This window comes from Platichthys flesus, chromosome 18 (assembly GCF_949316205.1).
Source record: "Platichthys flesus chromosome 18, fPlaFle2.1, whole genome shotgun sequence".
Classification (NCBI taxonomy): Eukaryota; Metazoa; Chordata; class Actinopteri; order Pleuronectiformes; family Pleuronectidae; genus Platichthys; species Platichthys flesus.
In genome coordinates, this window is record NC_084962.1 from 3,395,942 (window position 1) to 3,414,988 (window position 19,047).

A 19,047-nucleotide genomic window follows, 5' to 3' on the forward strand; every position below is an offset into this window, starting at 1 on the left:
TACGTCTTTGTAAGACACAGAATTGGCTGGATTATATAAATTTGAAGGAATGAAGCCACTCATGTTTACCAGGTGGACTGGGAGTGGAATAGTTGTCAGTTGATATTTTACTGCAAGATTAGATGTTTTGGTGGAAAACAAATGAGTTGTCTGTGAATGTTTTACGGCTACATATCAGTGTGTCCGTGCAGCTTACCAAAGAGGCCTATTTAAATCCAATCATATCCACATGATGCTATTAGAAAACACACTTCGGCCACAATTATATTCCTTATAAAACATTTGCAGTTGAGTTGTAGAATAAAATGTCATTTTGAGGACCATGACGGTCATGTGATTATTGTATCAGCTTTGTGATTTGTCATGTGATTCTTTCATGTTTTTTAGCAACATTTACACAGTAAAGAAATGTGTGTGTGTGTGTGTGTGTGTGTGTGTGTGTGTGTGCGGGTTTTTTCACCGTCACATCACTTCCCTAATTACCGCCTAACTTATTTTACTTATTCACTTATATTTCATTATGTTGATCATGTTCAGTGAGCATTATATTCTACTCCTTTAGTTTTGGAACCATATGAACCTTATAAACATTTATTGTGAGTGATGAAATAAGATTTTGATATCTTTCCGTACCTTAAAATTTGGATGGAGTTTTCTCTGTGAGTTTGGAGTTAACGCCGGGAGAAACCTTCCTCACACTGATGTGGCTGTTCCCTGGCTGGGTAATGTGAGTGCGCTCCCAACTCAGCCTCAAGTGTTGGAACATGTGAATGTGTTGCCGCCCCCCCTTCTCGTGCCCCTCACACTGGCATCGCCGCGGATGCCGTAAACTGACAGCAGCGGCTGTTCAGCAGATCCCCTGCAACGCCTGAATGACGACTGACTACCTTGGTAGCCCGGGAGGTTAAAGTCAGAAACCTACAGTAGCCACACTCATCAGAGCCTGTTTACAGTGTAATCAAAGTCACATGGAGTCCTATAATAATCATAAAAACTGATTTATTTGCCTTTCCATGCACGGGAGGGGTTGAGCACTCTGAAAATGAATGTGGAAATGTCATTTTAAGTATTTCTTCTGTAATAAAGATCAGCCTTTGTGAGACTCTACTACATGTAAACAAAAAAAAGAGTCACGCTGGGTCAGGACACACAGGAGACCACTGTTCAATTTTCGAGGCATTATTGTTTCATTTATCAATCACCATTAATCCACAACCTTAAACATGGGGTTATCCTGGTATGAAGATGAAGGTCCTCGAACCTCAAGGAATTTTAACTAAATCCACAAAGCACAAAAAACTACATGGTTAGAACTTTTGGAAGCCTGATCACGTCGTCTGCGTTGTTGTGACACTGTTTTTATGCTGCTCGACACTGAGCGGTCGCATTATCCTCAAATTAGATTTCTTGAGTCAGAGGTAAATATGCTGATGTTGTCAGGCGTCTCGTATGAATGACAGCCGTACGCAACCTTGTGAAGGGAGAGAACAAGAGCTGCAGGGCGCCGCGCTAAACAAAGCTTGTTTGTGAATGGTTGAAAGACAGTTTGGAGGGAATCCGCTCTCGTGGCCTTCCAGTCTTGCGCGTGGTCTTTCACGGCAGAACAAGATGTTCCGACGGCAAAGGAACAAATACACACGAAAGAATTTGATGATTAAAGAAGCGTCAGCGTGGTGTCAAGCACCGACCCTGAGTATTGCGACTTGCAGGAATGTCTCTTTGTGCTTGTCAACCGTGTGTTACAATCAGTCACATTCGTAGATGTTGCCTTTTATCGTTTTATCAAAGCCTGGTTTTGCGGCCTTTAGCAGGATATTCAAACCAGTGCTCCAGGTTTACACATTCCGCATGTTTCCACAACAATGTAAAGCAAATTTGTAAAACTTGAGAGGTTACACAAAAGAGAAACGTGTGTGAGAAAAAGCTTTTCTTTGCCATATCAACAGGCTTGTACCCTCCAGCCCACTCGCTCTTACACACATGATCACATACACTGGCTTTGCACACACACCCACACACATGCATGCGTACAGACGTGGCTTTTGAAGGTTTTGACGTGGGCGATGGCTCTGTGACAACTCTTTCCTGTGGAGAGACTTTCCACTTGATTTTTTTTTTTTCCATGAGAGCTCTTGAGTGTGAGCTTTTTGTTGAAATGACGGTTACATTTTTTTTTCATGCATGTGCCGGGTCTATTGTTTCAGATGAAGGCTTCCACCTCAAACCTACCGACCCCCCCCCCCTTCTCAACTCTTCACTCCATTAATAATTCAGCACATAATCTAGGCTTGGTCACACTCATGCTAGCAGCCCCTTGGCCTGCCCATCACTGGCCTATTTAGTGCAAGATCTGCTCCTTTTCAGGCAGTTGCTGAAGAACACTCCACTTATCCTAATCCAGTCCCTCAAAGGGCGCCTTCCCTCTTGACAGTGGTGGTTTTGGTGGTGTTTTGTTTCCCCCTTTTGGCCTTAGAGGGGCTGGCAAATACCAAAACTTGTTTCCCTTGTTAATTCAGCCAATCCCACAGAAAAAGGTTTAGACAAACACATTATTGTGTGTGCAGGTGTGAATGTCAAGCAGGAGTTAAGAAATGCGATATGTATCCGCTAACCTTTCTGGAGTCGAGAGTCTTTGCTTTGGCGCATTTTGTGCAGTAATGTGGTATTTACATTAAAGGCCGTGTCCAATGAAAGCCGAATGGTTCTGAGTCACGTTGAGTCACACCAGAATGTCGGGCAGACTGTTCAAATACTGAATGTCTAATTCACAGACATCACAGATAGTTCTTCTCAGACGACTAAATGAAGTGGAGTGAGTTGTCATATCATGTGAGGGCCAAGACGACGCTGACACAGAGCAACTCTGCTTCAGACATTTGAAACAGCGAGCCCAGTCTATAGATAACCCCAGTGTTTCTATCACATGTGCAGTGTGTTACCATATAAGACAGCAATATGACTCACCCCGCTCACTGACCTACTATGTGGGAAGTCATGATTCATGCAAGCTGCATTTGAGCAGGCAGGGTCCAGAAATACTCTGGTATGCCATCGCACATGCAAAACTACCACACACACACACGCACACACACACACACACACATACACACACACATACCTCAGTTGCTCAGTCATACTCACCACCCACAGACACTGATAGGCTAGATCCTGTCAGTAACCAACAGTGAGAGACATTAGAAAGTTATCAGAGCCACGACTGGAATAACAAGATGACTGGATCTGTGCTTAGGCCTTTCTGAGGTAATGCCAACGTGTTCAGGTGACGCTTACACCGCTTGATTTACACTGTTTCTGTGACATAGGAGGCAAAGAGGATTTTTAAAGAAATCAACGTAAAGTCTTGTATTTTTCAACAGACAGCACCAGTGATACTGACTGCATTTCAGTGAATACCTTCTGTGACAGCAGACATGTTTTTGATTATTTGGCCGTTAGTGGCGCGTGATTTCCTTCGTTGTTTGTCTTGATTTTATTCTTCAAGGTGAGCTTTCAGGAGGGATTAATCAGCAACATGCATAGTGTCTACTCTACATAGTGTCTGGAGTGTTGTTCAGTTAGATGCAGATGCAAGCCACCGCAGTGACACCAGGTTTTGAAGACATGCTGTAGAAACCCATGTTCACACCTGGCCACGAGTGCTTAGCGTCTGTTTCCCCAGTACACTCTTCCGTTGTCTTACTGTGGATTGAAGCTGTCAAAGGTTTTTTCTCTTAGCCCTCTGACTTCATATTTTCCTGAGGTCAAAGACACAAGCCTCAATGCATCTTTACTGCAGATGTCAGATGCTTATAATTCGTTTTTTAATGTGCAATCCAGAAGACTGATTGTTTCTGCACGGCTTGTGCGACACACTAATTGTCTCTTTTAAAAGCTAAATCTCTGCAGTGGTTTGAGTATTGATTCCGTGGCTGAGGTCAATGCCTGGACCGTTCCATTGCTGGGAGATGAAGTAGCTCTGGTGTTAATAAGGCAAGCTGCAGATAGATGCAGGTCTGTGCAGCAGTCCAAGTGCATTCGGGCCTGATCAGAACTTGCTCAGTTGCATGCTCGCTCTCTCAGCCAGTCCCATTCATCAGTGTCAGCAGCAGAAGCACTGTGGGAGGGTCTGCAGCTTGGCTGCACCCAGGGGACGCAACCTAATCCAGGTTACTCCAGTCATGTGACCATGCCAGTCCTGAGTGTTTGCTAAGGACATTACATTAATGGAGTACAGATTAGGTGCCTTCTCAGTACAGGCTCTTTTATTAGATCCGGGGCAACAGATCTAGAGTCCAGCTGAATCGTGTGCATGAATAGCTCCTCTGTGTGGAGGGATTGATGCTGTGTTGTCTTTGTCTCAGTCCCCCAATCTAAGCACAGGGAGACAGTATTGGTTTCTATCTGCAGTGAAAAGCACTTGATCCATATGTAGATGAACTTCAGGATAATGAGTCCAGTTGCATCCTGACATGGTTCCATGACACCCAGGTTTTACTTTCAAACTTTCTAGATTATCTTATGTTGTGAAACACCTTACCTCAGTCAAATTCCATTTACAACCACAGTGATGGAACCTTTCTGCAGTATTAAATATGTTATGATACATACACCACAACAGCACTTGGAATTAATTGCACAGTGGCAATAACTCTGATATCTTTGTTAGTGCAATCGAACACGGCAAAGGTTTTCATCATGCTTCCACGTTTCTCAGTGTTTAATCAGCAGATCCTGGTGAGCATCAGCTGCATGTCTCTGAGGTGGCTGTCTTGCACATATTATCTCAGGATCAATATTGGCAACCTGGTGACCTTCTGAAAGCTGTTTTGCTTATCAGCAGTGTGGAGAATGAGGAGCATCTGCCATGGAGGTTAGTGAAGCCTCTGTGGTCGGATTGGAAAGCCCCACAAAAACGGCTCGGCTCTAAACATGTCTTACAATCTGAAGTGGAGGAATTTACTCCAGGGATGTCGTCGGGCTGCTGGTTTTGATACAGCCCACTGATGATGTTCTTTATCTAAATGAACATTCAAATTCATCCATTTCTAACCGAGGTTTGAGGAAACAAGTTGAATGCCGAAGCTACCTAGTTCTCTTTTTTGTGTCCAAACACCACATCATTGAATGCATTACTCAGCTACCTCCTAAGTTACAGATTTTTTTGTTGCAATGAGCAGACACAAAAGATTTCCTTCCTCTTACCAAGAAAGGCCTCTCGTTTTCAAATCACGTATTTGTGATTGAATAGTTTTGGCTGAATATTGGCTCCATTAATTATTTCTGAGACACATGATCCAGCCTGAGCCGGATGTTTAGTCTGTTACAGCAACAGTTGCACACACAAAACCTCACTATGTAATTAGAGAACATCTTTTTCTTTTAGGAACAGGAAAAGAAGACTTGCTTTTAGTCTTGATGACAGTGCATATTGAACAGGTTTTGCAACACTGTCAAAAGCCACAAGGTTCAGAGAGTTGTCTCAACCACCAGACAACCACTCAGTCCTGCTTAAGTTACAACATAACAGAAATAACCAATACTTGTCCAGTGGAAAGATGGATCACAACTGAGTTCAAACAGTTCTTGCACAACCTTTAATTATAATTTCCGGAGAGTTTAGTTGATGTCGGGTACACTGATCAGTCACAGCATTAATACAGGTAACCAGTTTAAATGGTGTGGCTCATATAATACCAATCACAGCTCATTTAGAGTCTTAAATAACCTGAGTGTGAAATACAGGACTAATAGAAACAGAGAGGGGTGTATCTGCGTAATATCCAGGGAGACGTTGGAAGCAAGTTAGGAGCTGTAGGTCTGAATCCAACCTCATTTGCATTTTCTATAACAGCCCAGATAGAGTAATCCCAGTTTAATCAATCCATCTGTCTGATATCCCCATTCGGCGCCTGTAATGAACTATTAACGCGTTTCTGATGATCTCTTCAGTTTGTCCATCCTGTGTATGCACCAGCTTCTGATAATAAAGGCCAGCCCCCTATTGTCCAAAATGAATGTATGATACAGTACTGCATGACTGGAGATAGATATGTTTCAAGATTATTATACCATCTTAAATATGAACTGTTTATTTAACAGAACAACTAAATGAGATGATCAATACCTAACAGATGCTGTGTTAAAGCCTTGCTAAGAGCCAAGAAAGGCTTTAATATTCATTGTAGCCAAAAAAACATTTATTGGACAGGCTGTACAGTAAATTGATGTCGTGTTTGCTCTCCTGTCCAATGGCTTGCAAGTAGTACAGTGAGAGTTTTGCATTTGTTTGTGTAAATGTTTTAGAGCTCACAAGCTACAGTGCACAATCATCATGTCGGCCTCACTCTATCTGCACTTTTGTCAAATAAGCTGGTCTTAATGTCACCATGTCCCGAAGATGAAGCTGTGTATAGATGGTTATTTTGCTTAAAACCCAAAAGAGTGCTACTTTCAACCACAACGGCTGACGCAGTACAAATGGTTGCGGTCCAAATGGGAGTGTCATGCTGTGTGTGTGTATTGTGGGCAACTCTAAACTTGTAACCAGGTCAACACACTTGTGTTGAAATGTTGACGTTGCACAATAATAAGAAATACAAAATCAGCCGAACCACAAAGCACTATGACAGAGAATGAGAGAGAAATTGAAAGTGTGTTACAGACTAGAGTATGTTAATTAAGACGGCTGCATGTAAACTCATTGAATGTTACCTTAATTTTCCCAAAAAGATGCTACCTGTGAAAAAGTTAGTCTGGAGAATGTCAAACACATTCAGAACAAACCGCATCCGCACAAGATTTAGAAAGAAAGAAAATTACCAAAACCAAAACCCCAAACCCCTAAATCCTTACTCTCCTGGAATCTACTGGGTCTAGGTTGTGTAGCAGAACTCTATTTCATTCCTGACTCTACTTTCTCAACTTCTGTCTTGTCAGCTACCCAACTTACCATATACATACATGTGCTCAGCACAGCCTGCACAACATAGCCACAAATAATAATCAGAGGGTATGAGGAAGCAGATAGTTTCACATGAGGAAATGAAACCTTTATAAAAAAAAGAATCATCTTATTTAAATACAGTACATTATGATGTGCATTTGTGGCTAAAATGGCTTTTTCTGGCATTTGCTTTGCATGCAAACGTAGATAGAATGCATGGTAACATACGCTGTTATACTTGCATTTATTATCATCATCATCATCATCATCATCATCATCATCATCAAATTTGACATTTGCCACCTTGTACAGCACCTAGGGCAACTGTTACTGTGGCTTAATTTGATAATTCCAATTAAAATCAGGTTCCTACTCTGTGTAATTACAGTCATCTGGCAGAAGTCCTCCCCCCTAATTTCACACAGTGACACAGTGTTCACGCAAGTCTCCCTCTGACTTTACTGCCTCAGTGGTTAATGTTATTAGTCTGCAGCAGTCGAGACTAACCTTGTATGTTACTAGGGGCCACAACGCATTTGGATTTTGTCACAGTCATGCACTGACGATGTTCCGTGGGACAAAATCGTCCCAAAACTATTTCTTCTGTTGACCCAGAGTTGTGTGTGGTTTGCAGCAGGTGCTCATGTTGGTCTCCCTTAGCTCAGTGCTGTGCATTGTCGTTCTCTCGGAACCCCAATTTGTCAGGAAAATGATGGAAAACATCATCAGACATGTCAACAAATCAATAAGTAATGGAACAAAAAACGATTTCATTGATTAAAAGGTAGGCTTGGTAAGTTGTTTTGGCTGGCGTACCTGTCCGACTCTAACCTACCTGCCTATGTGAACCCTATCCGTGCGGTCACTGTGCATGACAGGTTTTCTTCACAAGCCAGGGAGACATACACAACTGAAGCAGAATCTATAGCCAGAAGTAAGTCTGGCCAAAAGTCGACTTCTAGCAGTTGTCGGGCAGTGTGTGTGCTTTGACGAGAAGGTCGATGGGAGGTGGAGGGATGTATCGCTTGCATATTTCCAAATGGTAGCCTGCTCATGCTAGCTTTCCCAGGATTACCAACCCCAGCTTTAAGTGTAAGAAAGGGAGCAGGTTCCATCTCTACAAAAAGGATAATGCCATTTTGTCCTAGTTTCAACTGGTAGTATAGATATTAGATTTCTGAAAATATACAAAACCTTAGGCCTGTAATGTCACATTCCTAGATGTGAGTTATTCAATGACTGAAGAGATGTTGCCAAATGAAAAGATAAGGTCCCAGTCGACAGAACAATGTAGCTGTTTCGTCAGTATCAAAGTCTTCATCTCCATTGAACTGTGAAGATCATTAGGAAGATTTAAATATCAAGATATCAAGAGATAAAAGGCCCCATAATGAAAAAGTAATACACTTTAAACATTTTTACACTAAAGGAAGCGTATCTGTAGTTTATTGAACATGGGTAAACGCTCTAAGTAGACTTGTGTGTCTCTCTGTCTTTTTTTATATTTAGTACATCCACCACGGTGTCATGTTTACATTGGAGTTGATAAATACTTGTGACCTCTGCATAGTAATTTGACTGAGGATTTAATGCCAATTGTATCCTCACGCAACACAAAAGCCAGACGCTAGTGGGAAACAGGGATCAGTGGAACTCGAGTGGGGATTATTTTGTAACCAACTTGTCTCTTATTGTTCTCTGTGATTTTTGTCTATTTTTCAGTAAGTGGACTATGACTGGAGATTGTTTCATCCAAAAGTCAGGAACCAACTGTAAAGCTCCAAGACTCAAGTTGTTCTGAAGATAATCGCCCTTTAATGTTTCTCTATATGTGTCCATGTCTGTGTTGCTTTGATATTAATGGGTGTTCTTGAAAACACCCTGCCTTCAGAGTGTTGGCGGACTTTGTCGTGAAACTGTCCGACCAGTGACTCAGAAGAACAATGTTATTCAGGAGGGTTAGTTGATATCTACTGGTGCTCGAATGCAGCCAGGTTTCAATCTGGTTCTGTTTTTCTGCACGTTAAACTGGCAAATCCCACATGAAAGTATTTCGTATTTGCAGAGGTGCACAGTGTCTGCTTGCCAGAACCACAGAGAAAACAGGAAGCCTCCACATCGAAGCTTTCAGTGTTGGCTTCGCTTCAAGGAGAAATGGCAAAACAAACTATGTTAAAAGAATCTATGCTGTTGTATATAATCTGCATATAGAAAACTCAAGTAGGGCATCTTTCCAGGAATGTGTAGAAGAGCTCCATGAATAACGGATGATGTGTTTTTTTATGATAGGAGTGATCATGACTCTGCCACCGTGGGCTCAGTTCAGCCCCCAAACACTGTCCGCCCTCTCTCCTTCGTATTTTTAAATCTGTCTTGGCCCAGACCCGCCTCTTCCTTCCACACACCCTGAACGTCATCCTGCCGAGTCTTGACAAGGGGAGGGAGGGGGGGACACACATCACAGAGCACATTATGATACTCAGTCACACATTACTACCCCTCCTACTGAAATTCCCCCAACCAAGACCACATGAATATGATAGTGTCAAGCCAAAGCTGCCTCAAACCTCCTGCCGCTCGTCCTCCTCAGCTCAACGACTGCTTCAATGTCTTTGTTCCTCTATAAATGCTGCTGTTGTCCACAGAATTATTCCAGCCTTAGCTTTGCTCTTATAGCCAACGGATGCATAAAACTAGAGTATGACTTGGCCAAAAGATTTTTCTGACCTACCCCCGGGGGAATCTCAGCTACGTTTCCATGGCGATAATCTGTGACACTGCTGATAACTGAGAAAAAAAAGAGAGGAAAGAATGGCACACAATTTGTGGTGTGTGTGTTTGTGTGTGTGTGTGTGTGTCAAAGGAAGTAATGCCTGTAGACAGATTTTTCATTTCTGCTTCTGCCACATTCCTTAAATAATAAGGACCCGTCCCTGAGCAGAGTCACAAAATACTACCCAATAATTTAATAACCATTGGGCAGCTGTGGCTCAGAAGTTGGTTGTCTAAAGTACTGTCTTTAAGTGGTTGACTTTATGCAAAAACAGCCCATTAACCATAAATGTAGTATTTATCAATACAAATATTGAATAATGTGATGACATCGATCTAGATAAGGGATGCAAGATGGTAAAACAGCACTTGACCAATGACAACAGTCAGGCAGCAGCAGATACAGTTAGTGATGGCTCTCGATTCATAATGGCAGGTGAACTTAAGTGTGGTAAAAGGTGTAACCTGCAGCTGCTTCTGAAGCACCTTCTGTACGGTGTGGTAGAGTGCTGCTTTAAGTGGTTCACTGAAGCTCCACAAGCATAATAGCTGTAAGTCCGAATGCTGTACTAATGGGTCTCCAGCCACATTAGTCTTCATCAGCTTTGCTCAGATCAGCAGGCTCGCGCCGGGAGAAGCCAGCCATAAACCTTGAAGTCAGCTCTGCCCTGCCGCTGAAGTGTACTCATCTTGATAACGCTGCACGTTTGATCCGCGCATAAATGTTAGGACACCCACCAGAAGCTTGGCAGCATCAGTATAAGCAGCTGCCGTCAACTGACCCTGGAAGTTAAAAAAAGCAATCAGCACTTCTAATCATATTTCTGCCAGATCCGGCTATTTTGTGATGTGTGTGTCTGGGTATGTTTCTGTCTTCATGTATGTGTGCGTTTGTAAATGAAAATGCTTGCAAAGTATTTGTGTGTGTGTGTCTGTGTGTTTGTGTCATCCTTGCATTTTCCCCCCGCTGCAACAAACCATCTGAAGTCCAAGTGAAGGGTAGAAATAGCATGTTTGGATTGCTCTGAACCTCGCAACCGCATCTGGAAACATTATTCTTGGAAGACAGGTCATTATCCGAGGAAGCCAACTGAAAAATGTTTGGTGGAAATAAGCAAGCTGTACAACAGTTGGACCAGCCAGAACCACAGGAGGAGTCTGGACTGACACAGTTGTTCCACATCAGCCCCCACACCAGACTGCTGCAGTCAAAATCATTATCATAACTCTGTCCTATAGGTAAACAGCTGGATCTACAAATGGCCTCTTATTAGGGGGCTTGTGGTTCGGTGTAGCCTCACAGAGCCAGAATGACCACTTCCCTAATTTCTGGTGGTCTGGGCTCTGTGTGCATTTGTTTGTGTCAGTCATTTCTCTTGTAGAAGAAGAACTCTCATCAGTGTGATCCCTTCTTGCACTTGATTGGACAAAAAGCACAACTCACTGGGCTACTGAAGATCTCTTTGTCTGATTGCTGGTTGTTCTTGAAGAAGTCTCAACTGTCGCCCAGTTCCCTAATGAGGCTAATCAGTTTCTCAAGGTCGAGCCTTACAGTTGCTCAGTCATTTGCATATTTTCATCTGGTTCATAGATGGTCGTTGGAGAGTTGTAAAAGGATGCGACTTGCATCACTAACTAAAACACCTTTTTTAGTCTGGCTTTCAGCTCAGAGCGGATTGTCAGTGGATGTTTTCCAGATGTTTCCTTGAGCTTCGGATTTAAAGCTCTTTTATGAGGCTTGTGTCAGCTGACTCACGGCCCAAAACACCCGCTAAAGTCCTGAGGAATGAATCTGTTAAATCTGTAAAAGATCGAGGTTGCATAATATAGCCACTCTAAAAACTAAGGCAAATAATATAATTGTTGCAACCTATAGCTTAAATAAGTACTTCTTTTGTTGTATCTTAACATTTAGTCCAATAATCTGCTCTCATGTTGATTAAGAAGGAAAATGCTGTATGTGGTTGAATATGTCTGTGATGTCAGGAATTACATTTTCTTCCAGCACTGTTCCCCATATCAATAGGGAGCCTTTTAACTCCACATGCACTTTCTGTAATATTAATATTTACTCCACATATATTTACCCATTGTAGTTAAGCCAGAGGCCTTTGTGTAGTCCCTTTCACAAGCTCTTGGTTCATCTCTCTTGACAGAACCATCTTTAAACCGGTGACATTTAGTAATTTCACCTCCTGTAAAGCTCATCTGACAGTTTCCTTCAGCACTGCTGTATATTGTTGTGGGCATTGTGAACCAGACTGATTGCCTTCAGGAGGAGAAACACTTGCTCATGACACCAAAGCCGGTGATCCGATCTCAGCTGATCACCTATAGTGTGTGGAGAGATTCCTACTCCTCATCCTCACCCCGTTCTTTTTCCATTCACACAATGAAGAGCTCCCATTTTCACATGCTGGGAGCTTATTCCACATGCGAGGTGAAGGAGCCTCTCAGGCTTCATTTTCACAACAACACCGTTCGGCACACACACCACTGTTCCTGAGGCCTTTCACCCAGATTCACTGACACTCAGAATCCTGGCTGACGGAAAAGTAATCTCACACACTCAGATAAAAGATTGTGCCATGACAAGTGACATGTTTTTACTCCAGAGATGTGTGTGCGTGTGTGTGTGTGAGCAGGAGAATCTAGGCCATGTGTTATTAAGTATGTTTGTGTTTTGATAGAAGTTACACTGACTTACTGTTACTTCAGCCAGGTTACATAATCTGTGTTCATTAAAATCCAAGCATGTACTGAACAGTATCAGTATTTATTTATAAATCTGTATATAGAAACCCGAATGAGAAGCTTGATATAAGTGTAATCCTTCATCTCTGTGTTTGAGTACAGAGCTGAATGGTGGAGAACTGAGTTTAGAATAAAAGCTTGGAGATCTAGATGGAATTTAGAATAAATTCAATTGGGATTTAAATGAAAATATTTTTTTATTGATGGAAATGCGTATAAGCTGGACATACTTTATAAGTCTGTCTCATGTGATTCATGTCGTCTGTGTGAATTCTTATGTGTAACTAGTAACTTTTTGAATAACTAAAAGTCAGTATGTAAAGCGGAGAGCAACAGTCTGTCAAGCCAGTGTAGGAGGTTCTCTGCAGCAGACAACCAGGGCAGATGTCAGCTCTTGGGTATGTGCTCACCAGACTCAGCTGTAAGCTCATCCTCCTCTGTTTTGCTTCTATTTTCAGGGCGTGAGCGGAATGTCCGTGGATGTGAAGCCTGAAGCCCCCATGTATGTGTATGAGTCGACGGTTCATTGTACCAATATCCTCCTCTGCCTCAACGACCAGCGGAAGCAGGATATCCTGTGCGATGTGACCGTCCTGGTGGAGGGCAAGGAGTTCCGCGGGCACCGGTCCGTGCTGGCCGCTTGCAGCGAGTATTTCCTCCAGGCGCTGGTGGGCCAGGCGGAGAATGGCTTGGTCGTTAGCCTTCCTGAAGAGGTTTGTTCATCAAACACAATGTTTCCCTGAAATGCTATTGACTTTAAAACAATGTAAAACTTAAACTCCCCCTGACAAGGAAACAAAGGCAATAACCAGGCCCTCAGCACTTTCCACGCAGTAAAACACAGTTCCCAGAACTCATCTTATGACCATAAACAAAGAACTCATGTAATAGATAACACGGTGAACTGTGTCCAATATTTTCTTATCATATAAAACACATCAAAAGCAAAAGTTTGTTTTAGTTGCACGGTCAATTTCCAAGTTCTTGGAAAAGCCTGAAACATTTATTCATCCAACATCTGATCAAAACAAACAGCACATAACATTTACATTTATTCTAGGACTCGGAAACTTTTATCTACAGACATTAGCAGCTGTCTTGCAAAGTACAATAGGCTATTCTGAGTCAAGAAGCTCGCCGAGACACAGACAGCAGCTGAGTCAGGGCAGACATCTCAGGGCCACAACACACTCCTGTCAACAGAGCAACTACAGCAGCCAGAAGTAGATCTGTTGCTACCGCAGTGAGGCCGTACATTGGTATCTTTTATTTTGATGGAAAACACTTTCAGTTGTGTTAGTAATCTTTCACACTCCCATCAGGTTTGGACTGGTCACTTTTGAATGCCCCCCCTACATTATTGTTTGAATGCGCATGAGCTCTGTATACTCTTGGCATCCACACTACTACACAGTTTTAGAGCAAGTTAAAAGGAGAAATTTGGAAACGCTGCTGGCCCTGGTTTAGTTTGGAAATGCCAGGTCAGCATTTTAGTCTGGAAGTAGAGGTGTTGGGAAACAAAAACACATGCCCCCCCCATTCTGGAAGAAAACAACAGGAAGTGAGCCTCAGCTACCAGTGTAAAATGCAACATGGATAATCAATTAGAAGTGTTGCTGACCATGATGTCTTTCCTAACAGCTGTTAAAATCTGCCTTTTACAATAATACAACTGTTTACATTTTTAAAACATGTTGGAGTGGATGTAGATTCAAAAACCCTCATTAGATTACATATTACTTGAATATAATTTCATTAAATATTCCATTATATTACTCAAAGTGAATTATTTACTTTCAATACTTATGCATCATTTTCTTTCATCATTTTTCCATGTAACACTGTGATTGAATGTTCCGTTCATACAATATAGCTCCCTCATGTAGACTGAACCCAGGAAATCAAATTCTGGTGACTGACAGCAAGTTATACTGCACCTGCTGTGAATTTGTATGTTTCCGATGTCATAAAAATGACTGATTATGGGCGTAATTCGTGCGGACTGCTATGGACCTTTGCTTGTCATAAATAGAAATGAACAGACACAAATGGGACAAAAAGAGACATTTTCTGCTCCTTTATTACAAAGGATGCTGTCAGGGCAGTTTCCCAATGGCAACATACAGTTTCTAAAAAATCTCACTTCATTCCCACCTTTTTTTTTCAATTAACATAACATCTCCTGCCTTGACTTTCTGATTGTTTAAAAGATATTTCTCTTTTCACTGTACGGGGCCTTTCTTTCAGCCAAATGATGTCAGTAAACCTTTATTTTAATTTGATCGAGACTCTGGGAGATGTGTGAGAAAGTGCAACACTGAGCCTATGGGGCTATGATTGCCAATTAGCACCTGTCAGATGACGCCGCCGCCGTCGTTGTCGGCAGCAGGTAACACTTCGCAGATTAACGCCACCTCGGGCCCGGCGCTCGTCAGGTTCAACAACACCCCTCGCTCTCGCTCACCTCTCGCTCTCACACTGTCACTTTAAACTGACTCCTTTCAGAGCTCCTTCGCCAAACACATGATGAAAGTACTCTGACGCATTGATGTCGCACACCCACACTCACACAAATCCACCTATACATGTGCCGACGGAAAAAACTGGGGCATATCCCACATGTGCTGTGGCGTTGAGGCTCTTTGCCGGGGCCAGCATGCATTAATAAAGCCCCAGTTTTTTCCGCCTGTCAAATGACTTTGTCGCTACCCTCATTGAAGGAGAAGTCGCTGTCAGATTGTCGTCTTATGTAAAATGAGCATCGCAGTTTTTTTTTTTTTTTTTACTCTTTGACTCAGAAATTGACAGCGGGGAAGGGCTCCCGGATGCACACAGCTGCCTCCCTTTCATTCATTTGCTGCACACATGAATAACGCATGAGCCACTGGGTGTTTCAGGTGTGGGATTGAGTGTGGAACGTAACATCTTTCAATGAATGTCTCTTTTATGTACCGGGGAGAATTACTGCCATTGAGGATTTAACCAAGCCTCCTTTCCTTTGTCTATCCCCGTTGAAGTTGACAACATTTCACACTTTTTTTTAATTCTTTTTTTTTTATTCTTTTATCTAAATGTAAAAACAACATCAAATGAATATGTTATTCTCTTGCAATGGACACTTAAGGTAGCCACATCATTTTCAACCACACCCCCCAATGACATGTGTAGAAGGATATCCTGTGCGATGTGATTGTCCTGGTGAAGGGCAAGGAGTCCTATAATGTGTAGATATTAAGTTTTATTTATAAAATACTAGAAAGGATTATCAAGTATGTGTGAAGACTGACACCTCTGCAGCTTGGCAGAACAAAATGTGATACAAATCTAAACATATTCAGTATTCAAGTATTTGACAACATATAATTTGCTTAATAAGTGGGAGTTGCATTGAGATCCCAAAGCAGCAATACCAAAATGGACCCTTCCATTTTATTATAAAATATAGCCTATAGATTTTAAAATGTTGTGGCTGGGGTCAGCTTATATCCAGTTTTTTGTGTCTCTGTATTTTGGGTGTAAAATCACAAGCACTAAGTATAGCTGTGAAATATTATGGAGTAATAATATGAAGTGGTATAAATTGGAAATACTAGTATTCCTTGTCACGAGCCAAGGAATACTGCACATTTTACACACAAACACAGGTAAACATACTGTAATTAGTTTTCAAAAGACATACAATTGAAAGTACTGCTTGTGGCTACAGTGTTTTTTTACACCACACAGTTTGAAAAAGATGCAAGGACTTCTGAATAGCTTGTTGTTAAGACAAAACTTACTTCGTCAGTGGCTCTTTGTTTGACCTCATATATTAATATTAATTATACTCATATTTTCTGTGAACTTCACCTTTAAATAAATAAAAGTCCTCTGCCCTCTCCAGCAGTTAGTGCATCCCATGTGTGACTGTCTAGACAGGTCACAGCCTCCTCGTGGAGGAATGTGATTACACTGATGTGGCTTACTGCCGCCCTTTGCTTTAAAGGGCGACTGAAGCATGCTGACGCAGACCTGCTTCATGTTTGAATGACGTTTTTCTCCCTGATGCTGAGGGGGGGGGGGGGGGGGGGGGCGCACTGGTGTGTCTGCTCAGGGCTGCCCCCTTTAGCTCGGCTGCAGGTTAGCAACACATCACTGATATGTGTGTGTCTGTCTGCGGCCACGGAAAGCTGCTACCTACTGTATGTGCAACAAAGGGTGAATCATGGAGGCACAAGCTGTCACTATCCCCATAGGGGGCGACACTCACTCCCTATCTCTGTAGCCTAACTTTTACCATCACGACTAAATCCTACCATAACCAAATTTAAAACCTAATTCTAACTATAACACCATGTCTCAAACCGGAAAATCAGCCTCTACCTATGGAGACCTCAATTTTTGTCCCCACGGTGACGCCCTACTAAAATATGAAAACAAGCCCACATGCTCAGTGTTTCTTTTAATCACAAGACTTGTGAATGTAAAAGCCAATGAATATTCATAAGATTGGCTTCGCTAAGCGTGCCACAAATATAAGGCAGGGAGTAGAATTTCAAAGAGAGCCCTCCACTGGAGAGGATCAGTCATCGCTGAGATGAACAGAAATCACCTCCTTATTGTGGGAGCAAGATGTCAAGCCAAGTCATCTGTGTTTATATAGCACATTTTATACGTCAGGCATAGACCCAACTTGCTTCAGGATAAAAAACAAAAAAAGGTAAAGATCATACTCATACTCAAAAATATACACTTTTACATCCCACTGTATAAAATAAAAAGTAATGAGAAAAGGATATCATTAATTTGCAAAAAATGTAAAGTATTGTGAGAAGATCTTTGATGGCCTAAGGGTTCTTTCTAATCTTTACCATTCATAGATTTAAGTAAGATGTTTTGGTTTTTTACAATAAAAATAATTTATTTCTTATTCTGAGAATCACTGCAGAGATGATAAAAATGAGGGTGATGTGTCGAGACCTATTGGTTTTAGTTAATACCCTGTCTGCAGCATTCAGAATGAAATTGAGTTTATTTACCACCTGCTCTTTCATTCCAGCGAAAAGTATATTTCAGTACTGTAGTTACTGGGAATAAATGTATGAACCAGCTTTTCAGAATCTGACTGAGGCAGGAACCATCGATCTTTAGAGATGTTTCTGACATGATATAAGACAGTCTCAGAGATGTTATATACGTGCCAACAGAAGTTAAGATCACTCTCTGAAATCCCACCAAGGTTATTGGAATGCAAACAAGGTTTTAAGGACAGAGAGGTTAGTAAAGAATGAATCTGGAGTCTCTTTTGCTTTAAAAAATGGCAATTCAATATTTGATCAGGTCACTTACTGGGCCGTGGTTGTTGACAATGCCAGATATGTTTAATAGTGCATCATCTACTATAGGAGTTATATGAAATGTTGAATTGTTAAAAAAGATGGACTCAAGTGGGAGCTAAACAAATTACTAACAGCAGTGGAACAATAATTGAATTGACTCTATGTGGAATGCATCTCATTGACAAGTACCAATTAAAACAGAGAATGATCTTCCAGTAAGATAGAAAGAAAACTCACCGGGATCTGTTCCTCTCAGGCTGAGTGAAGAGCACTGAAGAGGCATTTTATGGTTACCTGAGCAAATTTTAAGATGTAAAACGTAATGTTACCCTTCCCAGAAGAAGCAGGCAAACATGCAATAATCACCACTTACCTAGGAGAAATGCAGCAGCATGTAGCCTTGGTTCTCATGAGGGTTATTGTGAAAATCCACTAATAATCACAAATATTTATGTCCACTGAATCGTTATTTTGAAATTGCATCAGATAGCAAATAGACTTTTTTCATCAGATAAGGGAATCATTTTATTGGCTTGAATGAATCAAATAACCAGTCAAAGCGTGATTCCACTTAGTGGCTCTTACTCTGCCTACTTGTCCGCTCAGGGAATGTTAGGACTGGCTGGAGTGATTGATTCCAGACCAATGCAGGGGTAGCGTAGGGCTCCACTAGGTGGAGGATCTTTGGCTAACGTTTGTGCCCTATGATTTATATTCTGGGAAAAAAGGGGGGGCAGTACTGTGATTCAGCAGAGGGCTGGTTCACAGACCTCAAACAACCTCCTGTTTGTCAGTTCTTTCCTCTGTCACGAGCCAGGGAATACTGCACATTTTTCATCTCCAAAAGAAAACACACAAACACAGGTAAACATACTGTAATTAGTTTTCAAAAGACTTAAAATTGAAAGTACTGCTGGTGGCTACAGTGTTTTTTACACCACACAGTTTGAAAAAGATGCTCGGACTTCTGAATAGCTTGTTGTTATGTCAAATTAAAAGGCTAAAAAAGTGGTTTGTCCTGATTGTTGTGAGGGATAGGACCAGAGTTGGGGTGAGTTACAGTCGGGGGTAGGTTATAGGGAATAGAGGAAACATACATTATATATATATATATATATATATATATAAATGTATATATATATATATATTTATAGAGAAACCAAAATGAGGTTGTCTATGTCAATTGGAATTTTTTCTTAATAATGGTATTGTCCAAAATTAATCATAGGTTTGGCAGTGTTTGAGAAACAAATTGGCTAA

General features: G+C 41.6%; 1 protein-coding gene across 1 annotated transcript in view; it reads left to right on the plus strand.

Moving 5' to 3' along the window:
- The window catches only part of bach2b (BTB and CNC homology 1, basic leucine zipper transcription factor 2b), a 90,028-nt gene that overhangs the window by 43,314 nt on the left and 27,667 nt on the right, over positions 1-19,047 (plus strand). Inside the window, exon 2 of the mRNA XM_062411151.1 lies at positions 12,928-13,182. Coding sequence (XP_062267135.1) covers positions 12,940-13,182 — 243 coding nt within the window. The 5' untranslated portion in view covers positions 12,928-12,939. The remainder of the gene's footprint in view (positions 1-12,927; positions 13,183-19,047) is intronic.